General features: G+C 43.5%; 1 protein-coding gene across 2 annotated transcripts in view; it reads right to left on the bottom strand.

Annotated features, from left to right (window-relative positions):
• utrn (utrophin) overlaps window positions 1–20,463 on the bottom strand; it is a 162,094-nt gene that overhangs the window by 63,754 nt on the left and 77,877 nt on the right. For both annotated transcript variants that reach the window (XM_079180292.1, XM_079180293.1), the window contains exon 56: window positions 665–837. In XM_079180292.1, the coding sequence (XP_079036418.1) occupies window positions 665–837 (173 nt within the window). The remainder of the gene's footprint in view (window positions 1–664; window positions 838–20,463) is intronic.

Here is a 20,463-nt window from a genome sequence, read left to right as displayed (position 1 = left end):
CAGCCTCCCTCGTCCTTGTTTTCTTGATCTCCATCTGGCCCTGTCAACTTCACTTCCACCTTCACTTTCTTCACCCTCTGCATCGCCAATCTTATTTATCTATGCCAAGGTTGCAGCTGACGCGGCATTGTCTCCGTCGTCAGAAGTTTATGTGCCACTGTGGCAGCTATGATGTCCTTTTGGAGCTGTATCTCATCCCTGTGCTTTCACGCCGGACATGTGGAACACAAGAGCTACTGTATCCATGCAGCTGACAGGAAACACAACAACCTATGTAAAGATTACACAACATGCAGTATGTCACATGTGGTTTTCCATGGATGCAAGACATGTGAGCGGAGAGCAGTGAATACCCAAGTCAACAGTATGGGAGATATATTATGAGTTAAAACGCAGAGTTAAGTGCATTGCTGAGTAAAAAGAGTTGAGAGTTGCTTGATGTGGGAATTCCACGTTTGCAACCTTTCTTTTTTGTTATTGTGCTTTTAATACGTTAGAATTATACTGGAATTACACTTCAGACACTCACTTCTGCAATGTGCCATTCACTGGCTGATTCAAGTAGTAAACTGAAGGGCAGAAAACTGAAATCTGAGCTGCTTGACCACAAACACTGCAGCAAACAAACATTCCATTTGTAAGCACTGGGTGAAGTTTTACTGACCGGATGTTGGCAGATTTGGCCTTCAGGTCGCTCCAGCGTTGGTTCATGTCATCCAGTCGATGCTGGAGGAACACAGCTTCATCCGAGCTGCCCAGAGCCTTGACCATCTTCGACTTGTTTCCGTCCACACTCTTGTAGATGTCATTGTGGGCATCGATCTCAGCCTGGATGTCCTGCAAATACACGGACAAAAAAAAGAATTGTCACAAGTGACCATTTCTCTGAGAAAATTCACGGTCAAGGGCAGTCAGTCAAGCAGGATTATTACAAACTCATCCAAAATGTGGACATCAGAGTCTTTAGGCTATAACAGCTGAGTATTTAAGAACCGAAAATAACGTTGGATTTTGTCGTAAGGGCTGATCTTGAGGGAGTTCACAGCTTACCGCACACAACATTTCCAGGGGGCAGAGAAGTTTATGTTTTTATGAAATGTCCTCAAGGTACTTTCTGACTCTGACTAAAAAGATTTTAGCTTCTACCCTTTCACTGACTTCCAAGGCCTACCAGAAGCAAGTCCCTAGGCAACGTCTGCCTCTATACTAATGCTGCATAAGGTTAAACCAGGGCATCACCAAATCAAGCTTTGATCATTTGATGCTGGGATACTGTTTGCAATACTAGTGCATTGCAGTGCTATTCCAAAACACTGCGATTATGTGCGTCTGCAAGATGCTACTAAATTACAATGTGACACAGTACAATTGTTCCATGTATACGAGTGTCCTTAACAAGGCTGCACTATTACACAACCACATTTCAAAGGGTATGTGTTAGTGTTTGTGTGTGAGGGTGGAACCACAAGGGGGGATGACGCAAGAAGAGGATCCTGTCAAATGTTTTATTTTTAGATGTGTAAAACTGCTCCATTTTCTCCCCTCTCTCTCTCTCTCTCTCTCTCTCTCTCTCGCTGGTGGGACTCCCTTCAGTTCAACCCATTTGAACTACAGATAAAGAAACGACTCCAATACCACACGGATGAGTGTAACACTGCCTGCAGCACAGAGACAGATTTGCAAATGGGAAGAAATGAGTGCAGATAAGAGAAGTGTAATGAGACATATAGCATATATAATATATACAAAATATTGTGGTCATTGTGTGCGAAATGACCCGTCTTCAGTGCCTGCGGTTGTTGCTTGTGTATCCATCACGTTGTTGCATTACAGATGGGAAATTACTGAAATCAGTCAACCATTTCTTTTTACAATTCCTGTCAAACTGCCTTATCGAGGAAAATGAGAGGAATGTTGCTGCACTGTTTCCTTGTAGTCTCTGCAATATTAAAACACATTTACAATTACCAACAGAGGTTATTAAGAGGCAATTAGAGTGCACTCAGCTTTCACAAATCTGTAAATTAAGTGAAGTTTGCAAATTGAATTCTGTAAATCCAAAAAGTGACTGTTCATCACCAGCCGAATCACACAAACAGCAAGATACTTATGTTCTTGCATACTTACTCATGTAGATAACATATATTAGAGGGAACATACAGTAATGGAAACCCCCATTATCATACAAACATACCTACCCAGCAAGGGATTCAAGGCTTTTAAATGAAGGCGGAGACACCACGAGAATTATGGTGTCTGACACACGCGCAAAGTAACTGGAGCTGCGATGCTGGAGAGTCATGTTCACGCCAGCTAGGGAGCCTTTCGGCAAGTGCAGACTAGGGATGCACTGATCCGGCTTTTGCAGCTCCATTTTAAGCGAGATCTGGTCTTTGGTTATCGATACCGAGTACCGATCCAATACCTGTGTTTAATGAATAAGCCGTGTGCCTCACTGTGTGGAAGTGACCATTCTTTTATGCGAAAGGCAACCGTCACCTATACCGGATCCAGCAATTTGAGTCAGCACCGGACCGATGTCCGGTATCAGTATTGTTAATGTTGCATCTCGTGTGCAGACCAGATTTGTCTTTGCATGTGTTGTACTCCGCTGATATCACGCTGGGACTACTTTAGCCTCCTTGAAGGGATTGAGGATGTTGCACATCACATGGGGGACACAGAGTGGATGCAGGTTCGGTGCACATGACAACATGTGGTACAGTAAGCGGAGCGTGTGACCACGCAGCTCCGCTTCTCCGCAAACTGTGTTCTTGAACAAATAAACGGAGAAAATACAATCCGGTTACAGTAGAACCAGACCACTCTCAAAACAACTATCAATTACCACAGTCATCCGTGGCACCGCGCTGCAATTTACTGAATGCCAATAGCCATTTCACCAAAGGCTGAAGAAAATCCCTCCACTGTGATTTGTCAGGATAATCACCCGCTGGCTTTTTGACACAAATCAAATGCCTCTTAAAAGGTCATAGAAGAGAGGAACAGTGAGAGAGAGACAGATGAGCAGAAGGAGAAAGAGACAGTAAGAAAGACAGAAAGAGAGAGAGAGAGAGAGAGAGAGAGACATATAGGAAAAGAAAGATGGAAGGACAGACAAAAGAGTGAAAGAAAGAGTCATTCTGTCACTCAGCCAGCTGGCCGTGTTTCAAGTCATTACCCAAGTGCTTCCCTTTTCGTTGTCTTTAGGACTTCTACTTCCACTGGACGTAATCCTGACTGCACACACACACACACACACCAGCACACGCTCTCACACCGTCACAGAAGGCACACAGACTGTGTGGGCACACAGAGGCACATATATATTCATTTACAAAGCTCCCTTTAAATTTAATTTCACCCACTGAAAGACTACTTTGAGCCAGTGGTTTATGTACGTCAGTGTGTGTCCTGGGGGGCTTAAGTGTGGTAATGGATCACTTTCTCTCTCTCTCTCTTGCTCGTTAGCACACACACACATACACAAACACTACCAAAAAAGAAAACATTTGTGTGCCACAGGTCACACAAAAAGTCTCTGTTTGCCACTATTCTATGATTTATTCATGGCTTGTTGATAGAAATGAACTCAAACTGGGGTTATTCCGTCCCGGCAAAGGATCTCAAATTCACGTCAACAGCTTTAGGCTAATCGTGAAGACACTGAAGATATGATGTGTAAATATAAAAATAAAAAAAGCACTCATACATACATATCACAAACGGAGAGCTAATGACTCAAGTGAAACACTAATTCAGGGAGGGAAATTGAAAGGTTAATGGGTTCTGAATCTCATGCACACTTTAATGAGTGATAAAGATTTGTTGGCAGTGGGCTGCTTGGAGCGCAGATGGGAAGTGACACACTCTCTAATTTTAACTGAGGTTAAAACTACTACTTAGAGCTTTATGAAGAATACAAGCATTAAACACACAGTTAAGCTGTGGCTGAGGTAAAATACACCCAAACAAAATGTCCTTTTGCCCAAAATAAGTATTTCACATTGACAAACAGGACCCTTACTGGGCGAAGCCATGTTTGTCTTTAGCCTTTAATAACACAATTACTGTAAAGGTTTGCTTTGACAAATTCTATACTAATGGATTGACTCTCTCTCTGCATGGTAGCGCGCTAGCAAAGCAGGCCAGAACTGATTATACCATTTTAATGAGTGCAATGATGACTGTTGAGACCTTGTGAAGCTGAATACATTAGGTCCACGACTACAAACACGAGGGGAGAAGGAGAATCAATGGTGACTGTGTTTGCATTCATGGTGTTAAAAAGACTTAGAAGCCACTGTGAGACCAAAAACACATCCCAAGACCAGTAAACTTATACCTGTTCAAGCTTTTTGAGCAGCTCCTGCAAGCTGAAGTTCAAGCCAATCATAGTGGAGCGTGCGCACAGACTCCTCCCACTCCCTCCGGTGTCTACATGCTCTCTACTGTCAAACAGATGGAAGGTCGGCAAGGAGTCAGCGCAGGCAGTTAAGTCCTCCAGCGGTTCTGGTCAAAACGGATACCTTCAACGTCGAGGCTGGGATCAATACTAAATCCAAAGTAGGAACAAACTTCAATCCAACCACAGAGAAACCCGGCTGTTGTAAAGAATTCAAAAGCAAGAGGGTCAAAGTCGATTCGCGGTCCCAAAACAGGCAATTCACACACCCCCCGGCAGCACTTGGGCATGCGTGGCGGTGTGTGTGCTCGCCCAATCCCGCCACATGTTCGTAGCATCCTCTTTGGAAAGGCAGCAATGCTCAGAGTCGGGGTTGACAGCTACCCTGCAGTCATGCTTCAGAGCTGGGACTAGGATTAACGGGACGATTGGTGCCACTGTAGGATGGACAAAGTAGAGGCTGGGGGCTGACAGCTGACTTCCTCTGGCCGGGAATGGGGCACTAAAACTGGGAGAGGAATCCAACAAATCTCAGGCGGACGTCTGCAAAAGGGAGACGTTTCGTGTCTTGAGGGCCGGGGCGCCTGATGTAGACCTCCGAATGGCCGAGGACAACTTCAACTTCGCCGTACTTCCCTTCCTGCACTTCCCCTCTGGGCATGAAGGAAGCTGTTTACACGATGTCCGGCAGTCCAACCCCGGTCAGGGCTGCGGCATTTGCTCTCAATTACTCGGATAAAAAGGCACTCTATTCCTGCCAGTCACACAACTCCACACAGGTCAAGAGGAGCAGCACAAAGAGGCACATGGTTCGCCCTCTCGTTCCCCTGAGTGAGCGGTAACGGTGCTCAAAGAGACAGAGTCACCTCAGTGTCTGCCTTACTACCCACTCCCCTCGGGTCTCCAGCCCCGGTCTGGTCTCACTCTATCACACCCTCCTAATCACTCCCATGACTGGGCCACTCAGTCAAAGAATGCCTTCTTCTTCTCCTGGAGCCACGTGTTTTCGCAGGGAGCTGCCTCAGGACTTGGCGTCTCGATCCTGGGTCGGTAGTCTCGACTCGTCAGCCTCTTTGAGTCGAAAGCTCTGCCGATTATCTCCTCTTTGCCTCTTGAGAGGGAGGAGAGGTTGACTCGTTTGTCATCCCGTTCGCTGTCCCACCTCCCCTCCAGTGGGACGAGGAAACTTCTGAAAAAAGTTTTGTTTCTTCTTTGGCTTTTTGTTCCTTAGGGGGTCAAAGAAACACTCGTACTGGTGTTCACATCCCTCTCTCTTCTTGCTCTCGCTCTCTCTGGCCACTGGCCTCACTCTTTCACACAGCTGTTTATTATTTTGATCAGTATCCTCCCTTTCCCCTCCTCTGCCTGCCTGCCTGCCTACCTCTCTCTCTCTCTCCCCCCCTAAACTAACTCAACAGACTACACACCCACTTCCTGAGGCCTGTATGGGCAGAGAGCATGGTATAGAGAGGAAAGTTTAGAGTAAGAACTTCACATGCTTTTTAGTTTTTACAAAAGGATTCAAATGAGAGAATGGCTAAAAGATGGAAGTGATAAAAGGGATAATTGAGCAGAGTGCAAGAAGGTAGGAGAAAAAAAGGAAAGTGTGTCTGTGAGAGTTAGAAGAAAGAAAGTGAGGGCAGAGGGCCGAGTGAGCAGAGCTCCACTAACGTTCTACCTGTCTGGCTCAGGGGTGATGAAAATATGGCTGTTTTGTTAAAAGAACAAAGGACAGGGCAGACATAATCTTCTGTACAGAGGACATTATTCATGCATTTTAATCAATGTTCAACACCTTTCTTTGTCAGCTCCTATTTAAAATGTTAACTCCAGGAACTACTGAACTCCGTTACGGTTCAGATCCCATAATGTGAATACCATCAGCCTGCAGAGGACTGCATTAGGCGAATCCTGCGGTTCCTACTTCCTTCCTAATAAAGGCAGAGTACGTGAAATAAATCTATTAATAACATGTTTGGAGAGGCTTGGGTATAGGAGCTATGGTCTATAGGGCTATGTAAAAGAGATGCAAGTATTCCATTCAAATGTATTCCATATATTAAACCTGTATGTGGAAGTCTTTGTGTTGCCAGTTTGTGTGAGAGAGTGTGTGTTGGCATTTTGAACAGCAGGGTAGACATGTGGTGTGCATCAAAGACACGCAGACAGATGGCTGTCGACTGAGAAAAAAAAAAAGAAAAAGATACAATACAACGTTGCATATTCATAACAGAAAGACTTTGAAGTGCGCTTAGCTAATTAAAAATATTTACATACTCGAGGCCCTTAAAACAGCATTTTTGATCTACGCCCGACAAATATATACTATTTGATGGCTTTCCAGCGAAGGATGTGAAATTAACTGGTGGGAATTGGCACGTTTGACGAGCATAACTAATTCAACAATGAGTGGAAGCTGAGATTAAGCAGAAAAGAAAAAAAAGAGATGAAACAACCTTTTTGTGAAACATGTTTGGCAATTTTGGCTTACCAAGGGTTTTCAACTTAGTGCAAGCAACTTCTATCATTCGCACAAACACTTATTAAGATTGCAAACACGCACATATGTGGAGCTTAAGGCAGGAGACGTTGGGGGTTAACGTTGGGCTACATTACTACACTAAGCGGATTAGGACCATTACAGGGGTAAGAATGGAACGGTTCCAATCCCTCAGGAAAGAAAATGGGACTGATTGAGCCGAGAGAGGCAGTGACGACGAGAACTGAGGAGTAACGTATATTATGTAACATGTCAAAAGACGGTATATCTGCCTATAATTACTAAGAGCCAAAGCTGAGAAAAGGAAGGAGAGGAAAGAAAAGGTTGCGATTTTTAATTGGAAACTACAATGTATCCGATGTAAAGTCAGGGTAACAGAGTGGAAGAACAAACATCGGAGCGTAACATTTTGTACCGGCCAACTGAGTCAAAAGCCCGTTCTTTCTGTCCTCTCCATCACGGCTGTGGTCGCTCTACTCTTCTGTCTGCAGAGGCTACGTGCTGCATCAAGGGCTGTGACTTATTCAGACATTCTGGCCTTCAAATCTGACAAAGAAGTGCTCTTTACGCAAACCTTTAAAGCTGAACAAGTCAATATTCTTCTGCTGAAAGTAAAAATATTGCTGCTTTAAGAAAAGACATCTTGGACCAATAATCCAGGTTGTGCTTGAAGCCTTTATGTCATAAATAATTATGAAAAGGGAGGCCACTTCTATTCATCCACTAACTCTTCAAAAGAGAAGAGACACTGTTCAAAGGGAACGATCTGAACAAAAGAAAAAAAAGCAAGAGACGAGAATGTGTATTTGCCCAATCCTCAAATGCAGCTTACCTCGTCTCACTAACAACCACTTTGGCTTTAAAAAATAATAACTTAAGAGAAAACTGCCAAAAGGGAACATGTGAACGAGTCAAAGAGCAACAGCGGAAGAGTTTTGCTGTCTCCGATGATGTCAAGAGGGAGCAGAGGCCATACCGTCTAAATAAAGTGGAGCAGCCGTATCAGCAAGATCACAAACAGAGCAAGTGAACACCACAGTGAACAAACACAAACACAGATACACAAGTAGAGCGAGAGACCGATTTCACAGGAGGACCTGTCTCTGAGGCTTTTCCCCAGTCGGATCACTTAAGATTCATCCCATCTAATCCAGACTTCCTACCTCTACAATTTAGTGTCAGACAAAAATCAATGTAGCTGCAGCATTCCACGATAATTCTCACAAATAGGCCACATCCAGTGAAGTCACTTCCTGTGCCCCAAGGTTATCACTGACACTCCTCTTCCTGTTAGGAGGGCAGCACCCATCTGGGGAGATTAGGGCCCTGGCTTTGTTTGTATACACAGCATATGTGTGTGTGTGTGTGTGTGTGTGTGTGTGTGTGTGTGTGTGTGTGTGTGTGTGTGTGTGTGTGTGTCACTGGCAGACAGAGTAGCTGGAGTAGTTCTTCTTTGCCGCTCATTCGGCGGTACAACAAGCAAGACAAACTGCGGAACAAATCACAGTGGGTGTGCAAAGATGAAAGCGCTCTTCATGTATGTTACGGGGCACTAGTGCTCTTCATTCAAAAGTAAATATACACTTCATTATTTAGTCACTTTTGCTGTGGTAGTAGGTCTTTAACCACTCAACAATGTACGCCTTTCTTTTCTGTTTTTCAACGCGATTACAGAGCGAATAGTAGCTTCAGTCGTCACAGCCTGAACACTCTCTGCTTTAGTCGCCACAAGGTTAGTGCAGCTCTCAGTTTGAATGGTGGGTAGGAGGAAGAATGGAGGGAAAGAGTGGATGAAACAGCATTGGCAAAATGGTGCCGTTCAATAGCATGTGCGCGTCAACCGCATGACGTTTTCACATCCCGTGCGTCTCCCAGGAAAAGAGTCATACATAAGGTGTGTGTGTGTGTGTATGTTTATACTCTTCATATCTCAGTGCTGGGCTCACACTGCCAGATGGCTTTTATCTGACGAAGGCTGTCCACATGACTCTAGTGAAGGATTTACCGACTGAATCTCAACTTTTGTACGCCAACACAACTCCAGATCAAAACTCAGGAGAACTCCTTAAAAAAACAAAACAAGAGAGCGAGAAGAGCGCAACGGAAACGAGCACAAAGCCAACAGCAAAGTCAAAGCAATAAAACATTTCCCTGAGTCGGCGAAATTGTTAATGTGCACTTTAGAAAGCGTGTCCATTGACAGCTGACCGCCGCTGATGTGACAGAGCTGCCATTACAGAAGACAACTGGAGTCACAGGTCACACGCATCACTAATAACTTATTCCAGGGAATCCAATAATGGACCGCGAGTCATCCTTGTAATCATACGCAAGAGAAATTGAACAGGGGAAATTGAAATTGATTGGGAGCGCAGTGTACTGTTGCCTGATAATCAGCTATTGATTCTGTTGGGCCTTCTGTGTTTCTACAAGACACTTTGTAGATGCCCTAAAGATAGAGGTGAAATGCAGAGGCTCTTAGATACTAATCCTTGTGCAGGAAATGAACACGGTGGCTTTGGGGTTGTGTGCAAGAGGCCGCACCAACAGTCAGCGCTTGTGACTGCTTACTGTTTAATGAATGGTGTTAATGTGAACTAGCAGCAGTAGAATTTTGTTATTTTGTATTAGCAATAACTTTAAAAGGCACAATGTGTAGGATTTTGCCCGACGATACAATTTATAAACTCTAAAAGAAAATAATCTCTCTCGATCGTCACTTATAAGTGTGTGTGTGTGGCGGTGTCTGTACCTGCAGAGGCCCCGTCCTCTTCCGGTGTTTTCTTATTTTGATGTGTGCGAGACGTTTCAGGGCGTCAACCTCTATCAAGAAAACGTATCAACCAGGTGCATGATCTTCAGCACGCATCCGAGAGGAAGCCAGGAAAACGCCAAATAATGAGGCAAAACAACACAGCAGACGGAACTAGTTCCACAATGAGAATACATTACAATACATTGAATGCCTTCTGCTGGAATAATGCCGATCATAAACAGTATCAAAACGAGGTTAGATTTCATAAAAAAACGCGTTGAAACTTCTAACAGTTCAAAACTGAAACTGAGGTCTCCAAAAGGACAGGGAATAATGAATTCCTGGATAACACACCCTTTTAAGCAGAAAGATTTCCACTCGCTACATTTTGAAGAGAATAAACTTGCTGAATTGACTGGATTTTAAAACCCACATGCCTGCTGTGGGGCCCTGTGAGTTCTTATCAGCCGGCTCTTCACTAGATTTCTGCCCGTGCCTCTTTTCTTTTATCACTGCTTTACTCCGGCAGGGCATCTCTTCCCCTTTCTCCCCAGTGCTCAAGACTATTTGAAGTGGTGTGCCTATTGGGAACAGAAGCGCTTGACCGCGGTAGGTGGTCCGTCAGCGCGTAGGGAGCAATAAAAAAAAAAAAAAAAGTCTCTGTGACGTGATTGCTTCTGAAGCTGCCGTCGCCTCCACAACAGGCGGAGATAGGAGCGGGCCACCTGTTGTGTTTGATGGTGAGGAACGGGGCCTCGGAAGGTTATGTGACTGCACCAATTAGACTGTTGAGCTAACAAAGGGCTGTTACCCGCTGTAGAGAAAAAAAACCCCTGTGTGAACAAAAACACAGAGTTATGGAGCTAATGCCTAAATAATAGACCACCACGCATCGTAACTAAGACCTCTTTGTTGGAGGGGGAAGATGATGAGTGACGATAGAGAAGCTAAAACACTAACAATATATTGTGCAACACAATCTATCTCGACACAATTTAACCCAAACACACAGAGAGGAAAACTAAAGAAAACTAGGAAAATGACTAGTATTGTCATTATACTATAAAAAAAAAAAAAACAGCAATGGTATTTGGCTTGAAGCAAGATGACAGAAACTAATGAAGATTATGATGAACTTCCATTAAAGATGAATGAAAAGGTAATTTAGAAAAAGTGAGAGAGACCGCAATAATATCAGGAAGAGAACAGATGGCACAATGCCCTCAAGAAAGCAACGGTAAAAAAAAACACGTGAAGCGTTTAGCTACGAAGGCATGACGGGATTACCTCAGGTTATTAGGTTATTTTCCAATCATTTGAATGGTTTGTTTCGGGACCAGAGATAACAGGTAGCGTGCGTGGGAAAGGGTTGTATTCAAATCCTCCTCTGCCCTCCACCTCCACCAAACAAAACATTCCTCCGTAGTTTCTGATAACAGCCCCAAAATCCACCTGGTAATCAGATACTTTGCTGTGAACATCAACATCACCGCTGCCACCCACACATCCTCTTTAATATACGCCCTGTATCAACTCAATGTGGGTTTAAAAAGAGGGGGGGGGGGGGAATACATGAATGAAATATTAATTCTGCTCTGCATTTCCACCAGATCTTTGCCTTCAAGGGACAAACAGAGGAAACACAAAAACACCATTCAGAGATACAAATAGGAAGTCTCTGGACACGGTGAGTTCGTAAACACTGACCTGCTCCTCACATGTTGTTTACAACTGCCAGTTATTGAAGTTAGAGACGTGCTTGTTCAGCTCTGGTGTCCCCTGAGAGAATTTATTGGGTTCACGTTGTTCTATGGAGGGGAAGAGTTTCCCCAGTCGTAGCGACCCCGCGGGTAAAAGGTTCAGCTTTGAGCGTTAAGAGATAAAATAATCGGACAGTTTCTGTGCACCCTCAATTAACTGCTCTATTGATCTCAAAGATAGACCAGATGGGAGTCTGAGATGACGTCCGGATGAGAATTACAGCTTCATTACAGTTAAAATCTATATATATTATACTGTATATACCACAAGACACACTTTCCCCTCCGTTCTGTCTCAGTCTCTGTTTAGCGAAAAGAATACCATGCCAATGGAATCAAGCACTCAAAACAGCAAACAGAGAACAAGCAGCGCCCATTTCATGTCAGATGATTCCCATTTCCATGAACCAAAAATCACACAGCGTAGGGGTGTTTGTGTGGGTGTGTGTGTGTGTGAGTGCCCAAATGCTACAGACCGAGTTCCTGTCCGGTCCCACAGGGACGAGCCGCTGGGTGGGACTCAACAACAGCGCTGCAGTTGAGGGGAAAGATAAGCCAACGCCAACCGCTACGCTGTTACAGTACAACACAGACATTTCTAGGGACATGAAGCTTTATACAAGAAAAATAGGCTCTGGAACTGTTTTTATATCAGAGAACTTTTTCTAACTTTCTTTAACAACGAACGATTGGGGAGCCCTGTTGGTCTGAAGGTTTAATGCTCTGACCATGAACAGCATGAGTCCAGCTGGGGGACTTTTGTTTGTTCCACCTCTGGAGTCAAGTCTAATCAAGGCAATAAAAAAAAAAACAGTGTAAAAACTACTTTTAAGAAGTTTTTAAAAAAAGACACAGAGAGGACGCTGAGGAGGGATTCAACAAGACAGGGTTTGATTAAAGGTGAAAGGATGGTCAAAAGGAGGAAGACTCGGTGAGGAGACTAGATTGTGCAAACAATTCAAACCGGACTCCTCTGGCCTGACAGAGGTGAGGAGGAGACGGCAACAAACTGAGAAGAGCACATCCCTGTTGGGCACTGAGTCAATGTCCAATAAAGTGTGAAGTGACATGATGGGTAAGATAAGAGTATGTGATATAATATGTGCTGTAAATCATGCTGGCAACCCAGGCTGTTTGGTCTTTCCCACTGTACACATTTTTCTTTGAATGTTACCTTTTGAAAATCTAAACAGGCTGGATATTTTCTTTTTTTCTCAGCAGAATATGCCAAACCTTCCCTTCTGTTCCAACGCGTTGCTTTGTGATTACTTTCTAGGTTTCTCAGTCAGACCCTGGGGAGGTTCCAAAACAAAAAACTATCGGATTCATACCAACGGGCCAAGCGAAAAACAAAGCTGGCATCGTTCAATGAATACACAATAAGAGAGTTTGAAATACCTGTGCTGAAAAAGAGATGACACTGAAATGGTGGGCGCATAAGTGTATGATGAGTTATACAGCCGACGCTGCTCCACCCTACCCCTCATAGCAACTTTTCAGCGCTTCTCTTAGTCACGATCGTCTTCCTCCTCTGCTCCTGTTAACGCCAACTACACTTTCTATCCTTCTCCCTCCTCCTCCTCCATCGCTCACTTTCAGCACCTCCTTTTCATCCTACTCATCTTTTTTATTTCTTCTCTATCCTCCTCCTCCTCCTGAGTTATTTTATTGTTGAGGCGAGGTGAGTGAGATATCTAACCTCCACAGGTCGTCCCCCCCCCCCCCCCCCCACCCCTCCTATCACCCCAACCACTGGCTGACGGTTGGCTCATTACTTCCTGGAGTGTTTACTGCAGGAGAGCTGTCTCGGCCTATATCACAGTGTTTTCTGTCGTGCTGAGATAAATTACCTCACCCATCATTCAAGCAGGACTCTGGTTGGAGGTTCTGTCTTCATTTGTCCTCCTCCCTTCCCGATGCACGGCTTCCCTCAACGTTGCTCTTCATATATCTCTCTCCACTTGTGTTACTGTCTTAACATTGACACTGCATGCTGCCATTTCTAACCACAAGCTCCTAACCATGTGCTATTGTTGAGTGAAATCACTCCTTTTATGGTATGTAATCCCTGATATCAGATTTAGAATACATTTGACTCGGTGTTGTCTCAGCAGGAGTGCATTTGTTTGTTTTTTACCTTGGTCTAAACTGCTACAAATATGTATGACTTTAGTTTCATATTCAGCCTCTCACTGTGAATCCATTGCAGGTTTTGATGAGTGTCATCCGCGTACAGTGCACTCCTCCCTGGAGATGGTTTGCACAGTGCAACAATTTAGCACACGGCGTGGACGCCTGAGCTCAATTTTCTTCCTCTGCACGAACACTGAGACACTTTAACTCCACTGGGCATGAGGTGAAAATAAGAAAATTGAAAAGGAGCGAGTGCGTCCTGTGTTCCCTGTGGTTTCTCTCTCTCTAAGCTCTTCATCTCTAGAGATGCATGTCTTCTTTTCGTCAGTGACAAAAGCAATGTTCTCTCGTGTCACCATAAAAATCTAATCCTTAAATGAATCATCTTTGCCCAATTTTATTCCCGTCTCACCAACACAGGTCTTGGTGGTTCCCGATTGACTTTCCCAGAGACAGAAATTAGGGGAATCACTCGAGCGTACGTCATACTCGGTGTCTTCGTGGCCTTATCAGCTTTCTCTCTAGGGATCAGATCCAGCTCTATAATTGTAAACCCTGAAGTCACGACGGCACACTCCTGTACTACTACTCCCTCCAGAGGAGGAATCAGGACCACTTGAAAGAACTTCTTGTTTTTTTTCACTTTTCATCAGCATGCACACCTCCGCTAGAGTTTGAGAGCAGTCTTCTAACAACACCAGCTGCCTTACGGCTCTGCTGTCCCCTGGCCGTCTGCAGCAGCTTTCCTGAGCTCTCGAAACTACAAACAAGCAAAAACATTTTCCCAACATAATGTTCAAAACTCTTTAGCAACTACTGTATAATACTGCCTCAGCACTCCTTAACAGACCATAATAAACTCCTTTTGTCTGGATGAGATAGAGGGCGATGCAGATGTTGTAAAATATATTCAAAGATTCATGCAATTAAAGATTTCTGTCTGCAGTTGATATGCTTCGTCACCCCCACACGACCCTTAACTTTCAATTCCAGCAATTATTCATCAGTCTGATTAGCGACACACTCGACTCCGTATTGTACACAACTTGTTCCTGATGCTAATGAGACGGATTCTGTCACACGTCAACTGAGGCACGAAGTGAGTTCTGCACATTCACTGGGCTGGAATAACTCCAAACATTCGTTTGGTGTCCTGCCGGATGGCCCCTGAAAGATGTGACCGCCTACGCACCTCAAGAAGACGAGGCGAAACGTCAGCGATGTGGCCAGTTGCGGGCGATTATTAAGAGAGGGTGAGACGGGTTATCATTAATCTGACAACCAATCAGTTTAAAAACCCTATTAACTCAGTGGGGGATAACAGTTGAAACAACCAGGTGCTGTTACCAATAAATATGAATGTAACAGTTGAATAGTGACATACTGTAGACAAGCATCATGTCTGTGAAGCCAGACAGTCTAGCTCATTATAGGTTTATGTCAACATTATCTTTTAAAGGGTCGAAAAGTTGTCTCTTCGTGTGTTCATGTGTTGTTTTGGGGAAATATAGACTGAAAGTCATTTATCTCAACATGCTCTTTGAACTCAAGTGATAGAATATATATAATTGTGTGCGCTGTCATCATTCCTTTCAATGTTCATAACATCTACAACACAAACAAGCGCGCACACACACACACAGCTTATCTTCACAGCCATTTTTCATTGTTGAAACCCAGAGGAAAGGGAATTTTTAGGGTTTCCAAAATCCAGTGCAGTGAACATTCAAGGTTAAGAAATGAAGTTTGAAAAAAAATACATATATTCTTTAAAAATAAATTAACTATTAAACACCTGGATATGGCCATGAAACAGGATGCGACACCAAAAACTGCTTTACTATGTGTAGGCACTTTGAAAGAATTGAAATTGTATGTGCATTATTGTATGTATTGTCTTTATATTCGATAGTGCATAGTCAACCATTTTCACATGAGGAGACGCACACATATTAATGGCTGTACATGAAATGGGCCGTGACTATAAATGTCATCCTACCCACTCATTTTGGGTGACTTTTGAAACAGTGCATGACCAACCAGCACATGTTTGGTCAGTAGCCATTACTGAACGCCCGTATGAACCAGAGTGTTGTACAGTATGAAATTTGAGAAAAACTGGCAGGCTGTAAATGAGATCTCGAGGGGGGGCCACAAATTGCTTGACAGGGCCAATTATAGAGGATTTGCCTCTTCTGTGTATAAGCGCACAAAGACTGATGGGTGTTACATAAATCTGTTCTGACGTTACGCGGCCTTTCCATCAGAAGTCACACAACCCTTTGACTAATCGATGAGAAGACGTTCACTCCCGGTCCTAACAAAGTGTGTTCAGATCCACTGTTAACAGGATAAGATACCCTGACAAACCCAACAGACCGGAAGGGATGAAAACACAACCGCGTCCAACTTTGTTGTCTCTGCATGCATTACACACAACCTCAATGTGGAAATCGGGGCAAATTGCATCCACTTTCAAGCAAACGTATGAGGACGGGCCACGGTGGCACAGCTTTGAACTTGCACTCACAAGTATACCAAGAGGGTTATGCGAATGAATCTGGTGGGGAGAGAGACGTAAAGATTGAGTGTGTGGCCTGAAAAGACATGACCTTTTTTGCCTCGATTCGCACAGAAGGAAATTGTTCTGAGCCTGTACAAAAATACACACATCCCGTAGTTTGATCCGCCTGTGCCGTTTCTCTTCCTCAGACTTCCCCGACTGATCAAACAAAAGCCACAATCTTTAGGAGCGATGTCGCACGACAAGCGAGACTCTTCAGAGCAAACAAAATTCAATTGGTCTAATTAGACGGATAAACACAGATAATGAGTGCGCACCAAAAAAAAAAAGCGAGATTGAGAGAGAGGTGTGTGCTAAAAGGAAAACAAGGTGTTTGCGTGAGTAATGTGTGAGAGCGCGTGTTTGCACGAGCACACCCTTTAAAACACGGTGGGATATGTCTGCTACCTAAAAGAAGTTAATGAACAAACAACAGCTGCTTCCATCACCGAGGACGCCGGAGCATGAGGAGTGGGAGGAAAAATGAGAGAGATGAGGAGAACTGCTTGTGCTCATCTGGGCCTCTGTGGTGCCTGCCATGGCTCAGTGCCTCAAATGAAGATGAGAGGAGGGGGGGGGGGGGGGGGGGGGGGGTAAGTAGGGTGAGAACAGTGGCAAACACACTCAGACTGGGCCAGCCCCGCCGAGGCTTCGCCGCACACTCCTCAAACGGCGCTGAAGGAGACACAAATGTTACGCAAGTGTGCCTGCAAATGTACATGTTAAACATCCTTCTGCACGCCTGGGAGATCTGTGTGAGGCGTGCTGGGCCAAGAGGTGACATGATGAAGTATGACCCCCGCCACACAACATTTGAATTGATCGGAGAATAATGAGTTGGTTCGCATAACTTTCATAAACCAGAGCCTTTGTAAATATAGTGCACGACGGGTATAAATGAAAGGATAACAAGAAGCTAGATAAAGAAGATAGACATATTATGAGTCTCACTAAAATACCAACTGATTAGAGAATCATACCACCCAATGTCTCCAAACTTCTTTTTATTTAGAAATATAAAATGAACATGTTACATTTCCTCACTTGGGTTCTCACTTCTCACCATTACTCATCACTTTGGGCAAATGTTCTTGGTCAGTTTCCCAGAAGCAGGGAAGAATCCATCAACAGAACTCTAAGGTTCATTATTGCATCTGAACTATATATTGATTTGGTGTTACTGCTGGCTTGTTAAACATCTTGTGAGTGTTGAAAAAAAAAGCACATTTACCTATCGCGACAGAAATCAAATACAAAGTACTAGACAATTAGGATTAAGGGTTTAATCATAAAATGGATTTTTTTCTAACCTTTTTTGCCCTTTGGCTTTAGTTGTATTTCCAAAATGGCTTCACACTAATGCAGTCACGTCGCATTATAGTAGTTTGATAGTTGTCATAGACATTTCACTAACAATTTCAAGAAAAATAAATAAAAATAGTACGTTTGACTGGGGAATATATCACAGTACAGAAGTTAAAGATGCTCAAACATCTGTTTCACTGGGACTTTAAGGCACCAACAGAGCTGCACAGTAATAAAGAATAAAGCTCCTTTAGCAACGTGTATACATCAACATTGAGTTAAGTGAGTCCCTGCAATGGAAAAGGGTTGTTGTTGCTGCTGCCGATTGGACTGAGAATCAACAACTAATCAAATTATTTCAGCCTTTAAAAATGTGGGCAAGTGCCTCCATTCATAGAAGCTCAAGCAAGAAGATTTGATTTGCTACCAGTCCAGCATAAAATGGTGACATAGCTAGTAAAGAGATTTTGTTGGAGTTGGAGGACCAAAACAGGATTCCAATGTGAGTAAATGTTGGACTTGGACTCCACAAGCAGCTAAAGACACAAATTAAAATACAGACTCTAAATGGGAAATCTGTGTTTTTCTGGTTTGTTTTGGAGTCTACTTTTACACCCTAGTGGTGACAATCACTTCATGTAGCTCTAAAGTCCCAACAGCCAAAGTTAGATATCTGCATCTGTCAGATGTGTCATAATTCAAGCTGAATGTTGTGCCGTTAACGTAGCTGAGGATTAAGACAAACAAATAAAAAGTGACGAACACGGAAAAAAGGGAGCCGATATCAGTGTTCCCTCAGATGTTCTGTTTCAGTATTCACGGACATACATGCATGGATGGATCCACATATGCACACACGCACATATTCATACCGTCTTCTTTTTAATCTGTAAGCGCTGCCTTTGATCTGCCACGATGAGGAGACGCATAATCAAAATCAGCATGAGCGAGAGATGAAAGGCCTGTCCAATTATGGTGAACTAAAGCGATCCTTGAAATATGCAGTTGTTCATAAACACTTGTACACATTAGTTTGATACGCTGCAAAAAGTCCATACCCCGACACATTTAGCAGCAACACAGGCGTAGAGACGCAGGCAGTTTGACATCTCATTAATATCTATATTACTTTTTGGAGTGTTGTTGTATATGATTAACTTTCTATTGTTGGCACGGCATCAATTTTATGCGCTATTTGAATGGATTGGTCTTCATTCAGATGAATTCTGTGGATTACTTGTAAGCTTGTCATCAATTTCATGGATTCTTTCAAAGGCTTGTCTAATTATTGAGGTTTCTGCTATTACAGCTGGAACATGGAGATGCTTTAAATAGAGCATGGAGATGACAACTGAAACAGCCGTCTTCAAAGGACATTTTTTATTTAGTGATCCCGAAGTGATGTAAAACATTATCAAAAGCAGCAAAACATAGCAAATTCCTTCAATTGGGAGTAGGTTTACTTCTTATTTTTGCTATAAAGAGTCTGCAGCCACGCTAGCAGCCCTGTGGCAGGCTGTACTGAACTAAATCCTGATGTCAGCATGCTAACAATAACAATGTTAGTTAACATACTGATGTTTGGCAGGCATAACATGTACTTAGTTTAGCGTGTTCGCTTGTTAGGTGAAAAGTCAGGGATCACCAAAGTTATTGCAGTTCATCCTGAGGAGGACATGAATGTCTCTCCCAAATGTCATGGCAATCCATTCAACAGTTGTCATAGACATTTCGCTAATAAACTAAAAAGACAACCTCATGGCGGTGCTAGAGGGAAAGTCCGGGGATCACCAAAGTCAGTAGGATTCATTCTCTTTGGGACCATGAATGTGTGGCAATCCATCCAATAGTTGAGCTATTCCAGTCGAGGGACAGACCGATATTGCCATCTCTAGAGCCATGCCACTAGTGGCTAAAAACATGCAACGAATTAAACAGTTGCACTAGCGGGTGGTGGTTCCACTCAAGGCATAACCTCATTTCCTGAGTGCTCCTTCCAGTGGAAGAAATGAAATAACCGTTCGTGTCATACGATCACCTTTCGCGTCATACAACAATTCTAACAGCGGTGATGAGCTCTTTAATGTAGAACACCCTAAGAAATGCATCAGAGTGTCTCATGCAATTACCTTTAAGTGGCAGTAATCCAGTACTCCATCTATGGTAAGTGCAAGATGACGGCTAAGATCCATTTTCATACCTATGATTTGCATCTATTTAGCGCCTGTGGGTGTGAGTGGTGTCGGCAGCTGCTCACCTTTTGGTGCCCAATTAACCCTTCGCTGAGATTTAGCAGCTGTATTAAGAAGAAGAAAAGGGAAGAGCACGACTGATTCAAAATGAAAATACTGTTTCATTTTTTTGTTTGTGGACTTGACAGATTCAGCAGTCTGCAACAGACGGTTGGAAACAACCAGAAACCAGCCGAAGGCACGACGGGAGCCGATAACTTCATAGTGCCAACACTGATGTCGTCAACCAGAATGAAAACGGCAACAAAGTCAAACTATAAGCGCCGAGGCTGCAGTGGCTGCAATATGAAACCTTTGACATTCATTTGATCACACACATCATCAGTGCGGTAGAACCCATAGCGAATGAGAAGTCAAGTGCAGAATTACTGGGTAATATGAGGCGATTAGTCATCCGTGGGAGGGCTGTTATATATAATATATATATAATATTGTCCCACTATCTACTATTACTGAGCAAATAAAAGTGTCTACGTCTAAAATCAGATTCATTACATGTAAAGTCAAACTGAAGACATACTGGATCTGTAGTTCTGCTAAAGCAGCTCGTCCATATTGTCCAGCAGTTGATGCTTTTCCTCAATATACCCGTGAACCATGAAGGGTCAGTCTGCTTTATATGATTAGCACATCATTTTTGCATTTGAATCAGCAGCACAGCTCCGTGTGCATCTGTGTACTTTATATTAAAATATGCCTGTTCCTGATTGGCAGTGCTTAAAAAAGAAATTAGAATACAGTTCCCCCTTTTTTTTTTTTTAATGAAGCCTGAGCTGCTCAGCTGTCCTCC

Source organism: Pholis gunnellus (genome assembly GCF_910591455.1).
Source record: "Pholis gunnellus genome assembly, chromosome: 19".
Classification (NCBI taxonomy): domain Eukaryota; kingdom Metazoa; phylum Chordata; class Actinopteri; order Perciformes; family Pholidae; genus Pholis; species Pholis gunnellus.
This window is presented reverse-complemented; position numbering and strand designations above follow the sequence as displayed.